The following is a 12801-nucleotide window of genomic DNA, read 5'->3' as shown; positions in this document are numbered from 1 at the left end:
GTGTGTGTGTGTGTGTGTGTGTGTGTGTGTGTGTGTGTGTGGTGTGTGTGTGTGTGTGTGTGTGTGTGTTGTATATATAGTTGGGTATGTGCACATCTGTGTGCAGGTGGAGGCCAGAGGTCAGCACTGGCTGTTGTTCTCTGTTGCTCCCTACCCTAATTTTTTAATAATGTTTTCATCTTATATGTATGGATGTCTCACTCACAAATACATCTGTGCACCATATTTGTACCTGGTGCCAGAAAAGGGCATCAGACTTGAATTGGAGTTACAAACGTTGTGAGCTGTTTTGTGGGTGCTAGGAATCAACCCTGGCCCTCTGGAAGAGCATCCAGTGCTCCTAACTACTGAACCATCATTCCAGCCCTCTCTACTTTATCTTTTAAGACAGGCTTTCTCGGTGGGACCTGGAACTCACCAATTGTGCTAGCCTGACTAGCCAGTGAACCCAGGCATCCACCTGTCTGCCTCTTGAGCACTTGGATTACAACCACAGCCCACCACACTAAGCTATCTCCTGAGCCCCACAAGTGCTTGTTTTAAATCAGAAGAGTCATTGGTATTCTTCTCTTACACTTTAAATGGTCTTTATATCCCTCTTAGCTCATTGAATTTATAAACAAAACCTAGGATTAGAAGTATAGTTCATTGATAAAGAACTAACCTGGTATGCTGAGTATGTGGCTCAGTTGATAGAGTGCTTGCTAGCATTCATGAACCTCTGTTTTATTGCCAGGACTGCACAAAACCAAATGTGGCAGCACACATCCATCATCCCAGCACTTGGAAGGTAGAGGCAGGAGACTGAAACACTCAAAGCTATCCTTGCCTATGTAGTAAGTTCAAGGCCAACTTGGGCTACATGAAAGTTTGTCTCAAAACGCACAGAGACGGCCGGGCGGTGGTGGCGCACACCTTTAATCCCAGCACTCGGGAGGCAGAGCCAGGCGGATCTCTGTGAGTTTGAGGCCAGCCTGGGCTACCAAGTGAGTTCCAGGAAAGGCGCAAAGCTACACGGAGAAACCCTGTCTCGAAAAAAAACCCAAAAAAAACAAAAAACAAAAAAACAGAGACACACATACACTAAAGACTTTTGGAGCTGGAGAGATTGCTCAGTGGTTAGGAGCACTTGCTGCTCTTGCAGTAGTCCCAGGTTCAGTTCCCAGCATGCACGTCAGACAGCTCATAACTCCCATAGCTCCACTTCTAAGGGATCCAACACCCTGCACACATGTGATGCACATACATATACTCAGATACACACACATACACATAAAATATAAACAAATAAATCTTTAATAACTTACCTATTGTATAAAAGGTTTTGATCTCAGTACCACAAAAAGAAGAAAATCTGTTTGGACAACCAGATATTAATCCTCCAATGTACTAAATTGTCTTATGAGAGACAGAGACCCAAATATAGGACTGTAAAATCTTACTGTGTGTGTTGACAAAGTCGGTGTGGTAAGTAACAATGAAATGCCTTGTTTTTCACTACTAACCAAGAAGTAATTTATTTTATACATTGCTGTACAGTTGAAAAGGTATATTGGCCTACATTTCCATGTTTAGTTTCATCGCTGCATACAGTGGGTTTTGACATTTTTTTAATAGGTGGTAAAACAGAACCAAAGTCACTATTAATTGCCTGGAGTTATAAGTTGCTAATTGAAAATTGCATAAAAGACACAGAAAAAGAATAATTCTTTAGTATTCTCAACTCTTTTTAGGTGGTATATGGACCTCAGCTTGCAATATAGATTCATAAATCTATTAAATTCATATTGAAAGAACATGGTTCTTAGGGTACATCCACCAAGGAAATCCTTGGGAGATTTGCCTGTGTGGTTGGATATGGTCTACATATATAACTGTGGCCTCTTACACTGTCTTTCATCCAGTTCACCATCTGCAGGATCAATTGTTAAGTTGCTCTAGTGCCATATGGCAAATTTAACAGCTGTTACGACTCTTACGAGGGCTCCACTCTGCCATTTTTTTTCTTCCAGGGATTAAATTGTAAGCTTTCTATTTCCCAAAGGGAACTTTTGAACCAATATTGCTTACATATGTTTTTGGATTTCAAAACAAATACTTAATGCAGTCTTCTCTAAGTTTATTAGATTCATTGTTAGGGTGTTATTTAAAGCCTGTAGTCCCGCTCTGAGCTGAACCCTGAATTCGTCCTCTGAACATTTCTGTTAACTGGTTGCTCATGTCAGCTGAGGCTGTGTAAGGTAGAGCTAAAGAACACTGGCTGCAAGGTCAGGCAGCTTGTGAGCCTGGACTGTAGTTAACAGTCATGCACGTTAACCTCTAATACAAGGGAAATGTGGATACAGTACCTGGCTCATGGTAAACACTCAGTAAGCACACAAGGAGTGGTTATGAAGTAATATAATACTCTCAGCAGCTATGTGTTCACTACCTCCTCAAGTCAGCATTATCCCCAACTTATTTAGAAGTAATAGTTAATGTCTGCTTGCTTCAAATATGTATTCCTTTTCCTACTAAGGAAGTAATGTCCTATTCTGCGTTCTAAGTGCTTTTATCAACAACAGATGTTGAACTTTATCACCTTTGTTTTTAGCATTTGTTGAAACTGAGACCATCTTCCTGTGTTCCATTCATGCGCTGAATCATATTTGTGGACTTCCTGACACTGACTCAGTCTTATGGTCTAGGGTAAATCCTGCTTGTTCTGGTTACACTGAGCAGTCGTGAGAGTTATTCGTAGATTTCTGCTAGGTTTCTTCATAGACAAGCAAGGGTATTCTAAACAGGTTCATCTTTAAAGCTTGCCAATATCTGTTTCATTTCACAGCCAGAAAACCAAGGAAACCGCTTGATGGAGCACCACTTTGAGTTCCATGTGGTGATGGTTAAAGGGCTTATGCCCCTCCAGGCAACAGTTTGGGGAGAAGCAGATTGTTACGTCCAGTACTACTTTCCATTCCAAGACTCCCAACCCAGTGTGCTCCAAGGACCTGACTTCCTTGAAAATGGTAGGCTGGGAGACCACATCCTCTACTCATGCTTGGTTCTTTTATTGGACATACTTAGGAACTGTGTTTTTCCTGAGTGGATTTTATCTTGTTTGTTGTTCCCAATCTTACCTATGAATAAGATAGTTATGTGGACACGTAACATAAAAGATGGCCTAAATTTGCATTTTCCTTTTTAACTAACTACCTTTTTGGTATGGTCATAGTATTCATAGTATGTTTTCATATATACTAGTAACATGAAGCAACACACTCATACACTGTACTTTTTCTTGTTGCACTTGGCTGTTTGTGTTGAGTTAGAGAATATGCCAGGATTTCTCTAAGCTCTGGTTTTGGAAGGTTTCGACAAGGTTTCTCAAGCAAAGTGTCTTCCAACCATTGCTTCAGCCCTTCAATTGTAGAAACGATGAATAACAAAACATGGATTCATATAATCTTTTTGTTTTGATATGATTGAGATTTAACAAATGCTTATAAAAATAGTACAAAGAATTTCTGTGTACCCTTTGCCTAAATCTACCAGTTAGTTATATATTAGTCCTTATTTACATACGTACGTGTGTGTGTGTGTGTGTGTGTGTGTTTTACTGATATTTTGTGGCAGTCATGCTTTGTAAAGTCACTGAATACTTTAGAGAATTGAAGATGCTGGACAATTGTGCCTGAGGAACAAATGTCCACACAACTATCTCATATAGATCATAGTCTTAAATCCTACAAACTACTTTTCTAGGTAGATTCTGTTCTGTTCTTCTGCAAAAGAGAAAACAAAGTTCAGAAGCACTAAGCAACTTGCCTGGAGCCGCCTCATTAACAAGTGCCAAATTTAGGATTCCAAGCCTGGTCAAGCATGGTGGTACACACCTGTTAATTCCAGCACTTGGGAGGCTGAGTCAAGAGGATTGGGAGTTCAAGGCCAGCCTGGGATACCTTATGAGATCCCAATCTCAAGAAAATAAAAGACCTAGACCTAGACCCAGAGCCAGAGTTTCTTTCACAATACTGCCCTACCCTTTCCATCTCCGTCTTCTGATCATCTCCAAGAACTAACACAAGAAGGCAGGGTTTTGCCTTGTGTGATCTTACCTGATAGGAAGCAGTGCTCATCATTCTACATGTCGGCTAGCAGGTTCAATATTACTTTAGAGATCAAAGAAGGAACTTTTAGCCAGAATATATTACAAACTCTTAAAAAGATCTTTTTAAAAAACAGCTAGGGATGTGGCTCACTTGGTGGAGTGCCTGCCTGGCATGCACAGAGCCCTGGGTTTGGTCCTCAGCACCACACCACATGAATCAGACATGGGGATGCTCACCTGTGATCCCAGCATTTGGGAGGTGGAAGCAGGGGGATCAGAAGATCAAAGGCATCCTTGGCTGCATACCAAGCTTGAGGTTAGCCTGTGCTACCTGAGCCCTATTTCAAAAAATAAAATAAGTGAGTAATGTTCCACTCCTTGGGGAAACTGAAATAAGAGGATCGTGTTAATGGCCAGTCTGGGCAACTTGGTGTGAAACTGTCTCAAAATAAAAAGTCTGCTGTTACAGTTCAGCAGTTGAACCAGACCTAGCATATATAAGGTCCTGGGTTTAACTCCTTATACCACCAAAAAAAAAAAAAAGACCAAAAATGGGCTAAGAGCTGAATAGAAATGTCTTCAGAGATATACAAATAACTAATAAGCACTTAGAAAAATACTATATTAGTTTGTTTTGGTGATATAGCAAAATGTCTGAGGCTGGGACTTCCAGAAAATAAACAAGGTTAATTTCGCTCCATTTTGGAGGTGGCATGTCCTCCATTGCTTTGGCCTCTACTGAAGACCCACTTGGCTTCAAAACCTTCATGAAAACTCTTACCCACAAAGGTAGGTATAATTGTTTAAGAGACTAGTAAGTGTTTGAAAGGACATGGAACTTGTATACTGTCCACCAGAAAAGGGATCTGCTCAGTATTGTCATAGTACTCACTGGACCAAAACCACAGAAATGTCAGGAGTAACTCAGTTGGAAGATGTGGGGGGATGTAGCAGATCTAGGACCTACTATCTTTAATACCTTCAAGGTGTCCATATTCTCCTTTGTGTTCTCACAGAAATAGCCTGCAGATAGAATTGACTGCTGTGTATGTAAGTCAGTGTGCTGCAAACACAGCATCTGTTTGTGTGTTAGATGTTCTCAACTGCTTTTCTTTCCCAAAGGAATTACTCTGAAGCCCTTTAGAACTTCGACCACACTGTGTGTCCCAGATCCCATCTTTAATAGCGAGCACCACCACTCCCTGCTGTTGCCAACAGACGTGCCAGTGCAGAGGCTCCTGCTAAGTGCCTTCTCCTCCCAGGGGCTTGTGCCTGGAGGGGGAGTCCAGTTTGAAATCTGGTGCAGGTACAGTATGGACACCCCAGTCCCCTGCTTAGGAAGGAAGTGCCCAGTCATAACGAATCCTGGCCTTGGTCAGGTGGAACTGTTGGAAGACGCTAAGCGGGACCCTCCCTCCCTTGCTTTGTAGTCTTTGTATTTGACAGCAGCTTTTGTCTGCAGTTTGTATGTTGGGCTCTTCTGAGCAGCTAGGTCTACACTTCTACCTACAGTAGGAGTAAAATCCTATTAGTGTTATCTGCTACTGTCCTTCAGGCATAGCACTCACCATTTTTGGTACTCTCTTACGACTTGGGTTATTTCAGGTCTTTATTTTATGATGCTTAACTGCTGTGACAGCCTTCCACCTGTTCTCCCCACTTCTAAACTAACTTCTTCCCACCATCAGAAAATAGTCTTCACAAAACATGAATCCACGTAATGTTCCAATCACTGGATGGTTCCCAGAAAAAATGCTGGCCTGATTGTAGATGTCATCCCCGCCCCAGCATCTACACCTCCAGAAAACCTACTAAAATGATAAAGAGAATACAAAGAAATGTAAAGGAAGAGAAATGGGATCACAAACAGCACTGTCACATGACAAAAATACTTTCTACAATCAGGTGGAAACCAAGCACAAAATGGATTTTTACACCCACCAGCTCTGATGCACAGCTTATGATCTAGGAACAGATCAGTTTGACATGAAAAGAAAATAGTGTGGGTACTAAGAGAGTCTCATCCTAGTGCACATTAGAATGTCATAGACCTAGAAACAAAGAAGAGCTGTGGAGAAGAGGGAGAGACTGCCCCACCCAGAGCCACTTATGCTGCTCTTGGGTGGATGTTTTGAGGAAGGCCAAGGCACAAGCAGATCCTCAGACAGAAAGTTGTAGGAAACAGAGCTTTGTCACCTTGACCTGAGGGTGTGCTGTATGAGGTTTTTTCCATGTAATAGGCAGCATATCCTGCTGGTCCAGCCACCACTGTATATCACCAGTCCAAAACAGCTGGCTCCACAGATAACTAGCTACTGAAAACTGATCACCGGGGAAGATTGCACTGTTCATCCACCTAATTATTCCAGCTGGCATTTTGTGCTTTTGTGGTTTTCAGATACTATTATCCTAATGTAAGGGACCAGATGGTTGCCAAAGGAACCTTGCCATTATCAAGGATCTGTGCCATGGTAACCATGCAGTACCGTGAAGATACAGGAATGCAGAACTTTAATCTCCCATTAACCCCCAGACTTGAGAACAGTAGAGAATTGAAGAACCAGTCATCAGGTAACTGAAGACTTAATATCTTTCCTTTTCAAAGTCAGTGTATATAAATATCCTTTTTCTTGCTGAATTAATTATTCTTTACTTGGGGTATTTACCCTTTCGAGTCTCTCACAAGAACTATGAGTCTCACCCTCTCTTAGAAAGATGAATGTAGCCAGGCAGCAGTGGCGCATGCCTTTAGTCCCGGCACTCAGGAGGCAGAGGCAGGCAGATCTCTGTGAGTTTGAGGCCAGCATGGTCTACAGAGCAAGATCCAGGACAGGCACCAAAACAACACAGAGAAACCCTGTCTTGAAAAACCAAAAAAGAAAGAAAGAGAATGTAGAACATATATTGCAAATTTTGCACATGATTTTAGAAAACTCACAGTTCCGTGGACTCTGTATAAATGCTGCTTGTCTCATTTTACCTTGAACTCTTAAGCATTTAAAAAGCCCTCATAGCATAAATGCTAAGTACTTTTTAGATACACTAGAAAATTATTATTCTAAGCCAACGTGAGCAGAGGTGGGCCTGATGAGATTAATTAGCTTGGATTGGAAATTAAGGGAGAAGGTTAAAAAACTTTTTTTGACTCATGTGTGCATACACATGTGCAGAGAGCACACCTCCCATGGAACATATGTGATGTGAGAGTTACGATGATTTGATTTTATGTGTAAGAGTATTTGCCTATCCATGTGTATGTGAACCTCGTGCATGCAGTACCCTCAGAGGTCAGAAGAGAGCATCAGATCCCTTGAAACTAGAATTACAGGCAGTTTGTAGCCTCCAGGTGGGTCTAAGACTTGAACATGGGTCCTCTGCAAGTGCAACAAATGCTCTTACTGCTGAGCCATCTCTCCAGCTGCAAGAGAAGTTTAAAATTAAATTAAGGCTAGCAAGATGGCTCAGCACCAGCTGCCAGCTCTGATAACCTGAGTCAGTCCCCAGGACCTAATTGGTGGAAGGAGAAAAAGCAACTCCCACAAGTTGTCCTCTGAGCGCCACCACAGATAGACAGACAGACGGATAGAAAGAACATGAAAGAGCTTAACAAGAATTTGGCACTTTAAATGTTTTCCAGAAAGGCAGTCCAAACTGCAAAATGATCAGAATTAACTTCCTAAGTCAAGTTACTGTGATACTTTTTGAAAAGTATCACAAAAACCAAAGGTTTTATCTTGCCTTAGTTAAGATTGAGTTGTTCCTCCTGAGCCCCCGTGATTAAACTTGCTGAGTTCTTCCTTAAAGCTGTCTCTGGGCTGAGGCTGTATGGAAGACTTTTAGAAAAGATGGCATGTGATTGATTGCCTGAAGTACAATATCCAACATGGGCAGATCTCTCCCCACTCACTGTGATTGCTGCCATCCTCCTCCCTCCTCCCTGGCTAGGAGCTGATGGTTAGAACAACAGAGATCCTTCCAGCCAACCTGGTAGTCTTTTTCTTCCTGTTCTCCTTCGACAGGTTTTCTGGATGTGGGTTTGAGGTACCGGAGAAGCCCAAGAACAGCAGAGGGAGTTCTTGCTACCCGAGCTGTCTCCATCTCAGTCCAGATTATCAGAGCCTGTGGTCTGCAGGCAGCAGCCAAGTAAGTCCACCCTAGAAAAGTGCTTCTTAAACCTTCCTGTGGTGCAGTCTGTGCATGCGATGCTCCCGTGTGGATGACTGACTGAGACCTTCCTGTGGTGCAGTCTGTGCATGCGATGCTCCCGTGTGGATGACTGACTGAGACCTTCCTGTGGTGCAGTCTGTGCATGCGATGCTCCCGTGTGGATGACTGACTGAGACCTTCCTGTGGTGCAGTCTGTGCAGTGTGATGCTTCCATGTGGATGACTGACTGAGACCTTCCTGTGGTGCAGTCTGTGCATGCGATGCTCCCATTTAGGTGAAGGTCTTGTGAAAAATTTCCATTTCACTAACCATGACTTTCTGTTAAGAAAGCGTTTCAGAATTTCAGGAAGTCACTTGCAGACTCTTGGTACTGTTATTGCAACAACTTTGTGTTCTACTCTCCTTAGCCCCTCCCACCATGGTTATGCTCTGCACCTTCAAGCCATGCCATGCCGTGCACTTGCTGCATGTCCTTTATAAACCCAAGATCACGTATGCCTGTCCCTGAGTATCATCTGTTTTGCCATCTCATACCCCTGCATCTGTTCTCAGCATAATGACTGATGACCTGTTAAAACTAACTCCAACCGTGATCATATGTGTTAAAAGAAAGCCACAGTCCTTGCAGTTTTATAAGGGCCCACATCATTTGACCTCCTGTTATCTTTGGAACCTCTGCTTCCTCTGAGGCTCCAGTCGCTGGTCCATTTGTTGCTTCTGAACACATTAAGAGCATTTCCCCTACTCATGTCCATTCTCTTTCTGTCTATTCTGCCTTGTCTCTCTCTGTATGGGAACAGCATGCTGTCTCCTTCAGGTCTTTGCTGTTATTTCTCTTGGCCTTAAGTATTGTTCCTCTTGCCTGTTTAAACTCTGCTTTCCTAATGATTTTGTAGCATCTTCGCAGCCCTCCTTTACCGTTAGCACCTAGGTTGTAGCACACTGGTCTGTTTCTGCTAGGACATGCATTTTCCCACACTAGACCATCAGTTCCTCTAGTTAAAGACACTTTCTGAAATCCTCTCTGCACCCCACAAGCCACATGGATGAGCTCTAGCAGCAATGGGCACTGACAGTAGATCAGGCGCCTGCCTCAAACTAGCTTACTTGAGAATGACTTCCAGAGAAGGCCCGTTCCCTGACTTCTCCTTGTGTGACTCTGTCAGGTTGTTCACCTTGAACTTTCCTGGTGTCTAAGTATGTAACCGGCTTACTGCCATGTGAGGGTGATGCCGAAGCAGCGGAGAACAGTTCCGTCTAGTAAGCCACTCCTTACTAACTCTCCAGTGACTTTGGTAGTGAGCACCCAGCAACATCCTAGTGATATCAAAATACTTACCAGGGGTGGCAAAATGGCTCAGTGGTTTAAGGCACCTGTTGCCAGGCCTGATGATCTGAGTTCAGTCCCTGGGATGCACTGTATGGAAGGAGAATACCAACTCCTACAAGTTGTCCTCTGACCTCCATGATGCACATACAAAATTAAATAGTGAAAATGGACTAACAAGTGTAAGTTCTTTCAGGGAATAGTTTTACATTTTATTTTATTTGATCTGTTTGTGTGTATGCCTTCAGAGTGTGTGTGTGTGTGTGTGTGTACCATGTGCATACAAGTACCCTTAGAGTCTAGAAGAAAGCATCTGAACTAAAGTTATAGGCAGTTGTAGGCCATGCAGTGTGGGTGTCGGGAACAGAACCAGGGTTCTCTATAAGAGGAACAAGTATAGCCAGGCAGCGGTGGTGCATGCCTTTAATCCCAGCACTCGTGGGGGGGGGGGGCAGAGCCAGGTGGATCTCTGTGAGTTCGAGGCCACCCTAGTCTACAGAACAAGCTCCAGGACAGGCACCAAAACTACACAGAGAAACCCTGTCTTGGGGGAAAAAAAAAAAAAAGAGGAGCAAGTACTCTGAATTCCTGAGCCTTCTCTGACCCCAAATACCCGAGCTGACAAAACTGGTAAAATTCATCTGCCAATAGTGAATGGCACTACGGGCATTGTACTGTCTAAGAGCACAGCGATCAGTTTCGTTGAACAAGTCGGGTTTTCTGCTCATCGCGGTCAGAAAGTAAGCACCATGGGGAAGCAGAGGCCATCTTAGCTGAGAAGGCACCACTAAGGATGTCTAACATCCAGCTGGGATTCGCTGATCTAGGAAAGGGCTCAAAGGAGCAAGCCTTTTTCTTGGTAAGTTTCTCTAGAAGGAGGGGAGGCAAGACTGGAGTCAAAGGTGAGCTTGTTACAGAGTGATCTTGCTTTGGTGTGTTCTTAGAGAGGTTGTAAAGATCCACTTTTTGTCTCACTCTATGGTGGTGACAGAGTAACCTTGTCCCCAGACTCTCAGGGTAGCTTTTAATCAGGTTACTTCCTATATTAAAACTTTCGAGTTTCCTACTGTCAATAGTGGTCTAAGCAATTTTAACTGAGCATTTTAATTTAGAAGTTAGCATATTTTCAAATTAGTGTGTGCTTATTTATGTATAAATTATCTGTAATAGGAATCTTAAATGGATCTTATTAATAAAATCAAACCCAGGGCCAGTTATTGGAGTGAAATGCTGGATGGTCAGAGAGACAGAACAAGCCACAGCTAACCTCACCTGGCCAACTTCTCAGCTGATCTTGTTTCCTCAGACTGGAAGCCTCTGTGTCCTCATATCCGAATGGCTCTCAGCTGAACTATTTCTCGAAAGCCTGAAAGCTTAACCAGCCAAAATGCTTAACCAGCCAAAATGCTTAACCAGCCAAATGCTTCTAGTTTCTGGTCCTCATGCCTTATATACCTTTCTGCTTTCTACCACCACTCCCTGGGATTAAAGGCGTGTGTCACCATGCCTGGCCATTTCCAATGTGGCCTTGAACTCACAGAGATCCACAGAGATTTCTGCCTCTGGAGTGCTAGGATTAAAGGTGTGAGTGCCACCATTTTCTAGCCTTTGTATCTAGTGGCTGTTCTGTCTGTGACCCCAGATAAGTTTATTAGGGTGCACAATATTTTGGGGAACACAATATCACCACAATTATCTTTAGGTACTTCTGTATTAATATGCTAAATACATTATTAAATATAGAATAGGGAAACTTTAGTATAGATGATAACAAATTTTAGTATTTTCTTCCAATGTCCCAGTGTTTGACCCGTGAACCTCCGCAGTGTGTACTCCTCTTCAGGACCACTCCCTGTAAATATGCTGTCGTAGCTAGGTTACTAAGAAAGCATGCTGTGGTGCTGCCAAAGCCTAGCTAGAGAAGGGTTGACGTGCATGCTCAGATCCTCTCACAGTAGTGGGGCTACTTCTTGGGCATTCTGATAATGTTGTGGTATCTCCTTCTCCTTTCCTGTCTGTCCCCTACAGGGCTTTGGCTGAACAGGAACCCGCTCTACAGTTTAGTGCCACCGTAGGAGTCAATACTTCTGTCACCACTCATCTCTCATTCCTGCCCAAGGGGGAACAGCGCCGAACCCGCCCTGTGGCCTGTTCCTTCTGCCCGGAGTTCTCCCATCACATTGAGTTCCCCTGTAACCTGGTGACTCAGCACTGTAGTGGAGAAGCCTGTTTCCTGGCAGAGCTATTGGAGTTTGCAGAAATTATTTTTGCCATCTATCATGAAAATACCAAGTCAGGTAAGCACCAAACGACCATCACCTTCAGAATCAAATGAGTCTCCTGTGGATGGCATGTTCCTTCCTAGGAGATACCCTGAAAAATTGAAAAATGGGTCATAATCTTTTGTTGATTTGTTTGTTGTTTGTTTTTGGAGACAGGGTTTCTCTGTGTAGCCCTGGCTGTCCTGGAACTCACTCTAGACCAGGCTGGCCTCGAACTCACAGAGATCCACCTGCCTCTGCTTCCCAAGTGCTGGGATTAGTGTGCACCACCACCATACAGCTTAATCTTTACAACTTCTAAAGGGCATAACGAAAATAAGCTTGTGAAATGTGTGTAGAAGAGTGTAGAAGGAAACAGCAATTGTATTAACAAATTAACAAATATAAGAAAAATGTTAATGGGTGAATCTAAAGCATAGACATGTGCTCATTGAGTTTTGCACACCCTTCCCATATGCCTGTGTGAGTAACACATCTGAAGGACATTCAGATTCTGACTAGGATGTAAGCAAGATAATCCCTGATCTAACAGTTCAGCACTGATTCGTGTGTAGAATGAAGTTTTCCAGGAGTATACTGTAAACAGGCCTCAGTAGCCCACCAGTAATTATCCACTTTTGCTTCACTTAACAGTCAGTGATATAACCAGTATCCACTCGTGCAAAGATTATCTGCTTGGAGTAGTAAAGGTTCCAACCAAAGACCTGCTGGTCAAGAGATCAGGTAAGAATCCTGAGTAATCATGTGCTGATCCTGCCCTTGATGAAATAATCCTGTCTCTATCTCCCATGCAAAATACACAAGGAAGCCTGCCCCCAAAGACATGCTGTGAACTCACCAGGCACCTCACAGTTCTCTCAGACATTGGAAGGCCTGTCCCACTCACTGCAGAGGTCAAACCAATGCTACTCCAGGAAAGATGGCAGTGGTGACAA

The 12801-nt window shown here is 43.2% G+C and overlaps 1 protein-coding gene across 1 annotated transcript in view; it reads left to right on the top strand.

The window, feature by feature from the left end:
• The window catches only part of C2cd3 (C2 domain containing 3 centriole elongation regulator), a 117698-nt gene that overhangs the window by 53425 nt on the left and 51472 nt on the right, over positions 1–12801 (top strand). The window contains exons 17-22 of the mRNA XM_059270563.1: positions 2828–3008; positions 5213–5396; positions 6489–6661; positions 8110–8233; positions 11613–11881; positions 12500–12589. Coding sequence (XP_059126546.1) covers positions 2828–3008; positions 5213–5396; positions 6489–6661; positions 8110–8233; positions 11613–11881; positions 12500–12589 — 1021 coding nt within the window. The remainder of the gene's footprint in view (positions 1–2827; positions 3009–5212; positions 5397–6488; positions 6662–8109; positions 8234–11612; positions 11882–12499; positions 12590–12801) is intronic.

Source organism: Peromyscus eremicus, chromosome 1, assembly GCF_949786415.1.
Source record: "Peromyscus eremicus chromosome 1, PerEre_H2_v1, whole genome shotgun sequence".
In the NCBI taxonomy this organism is placed as follows: Eukaryota; Metazoa; Chordata; class Mammalia; order Rodentia; family Cricetidae; genus Peromyscus; species Peromyscus eremicus.
This window is presented reverse-complemented; position numbering and strand designations above follow the sequence as displayed.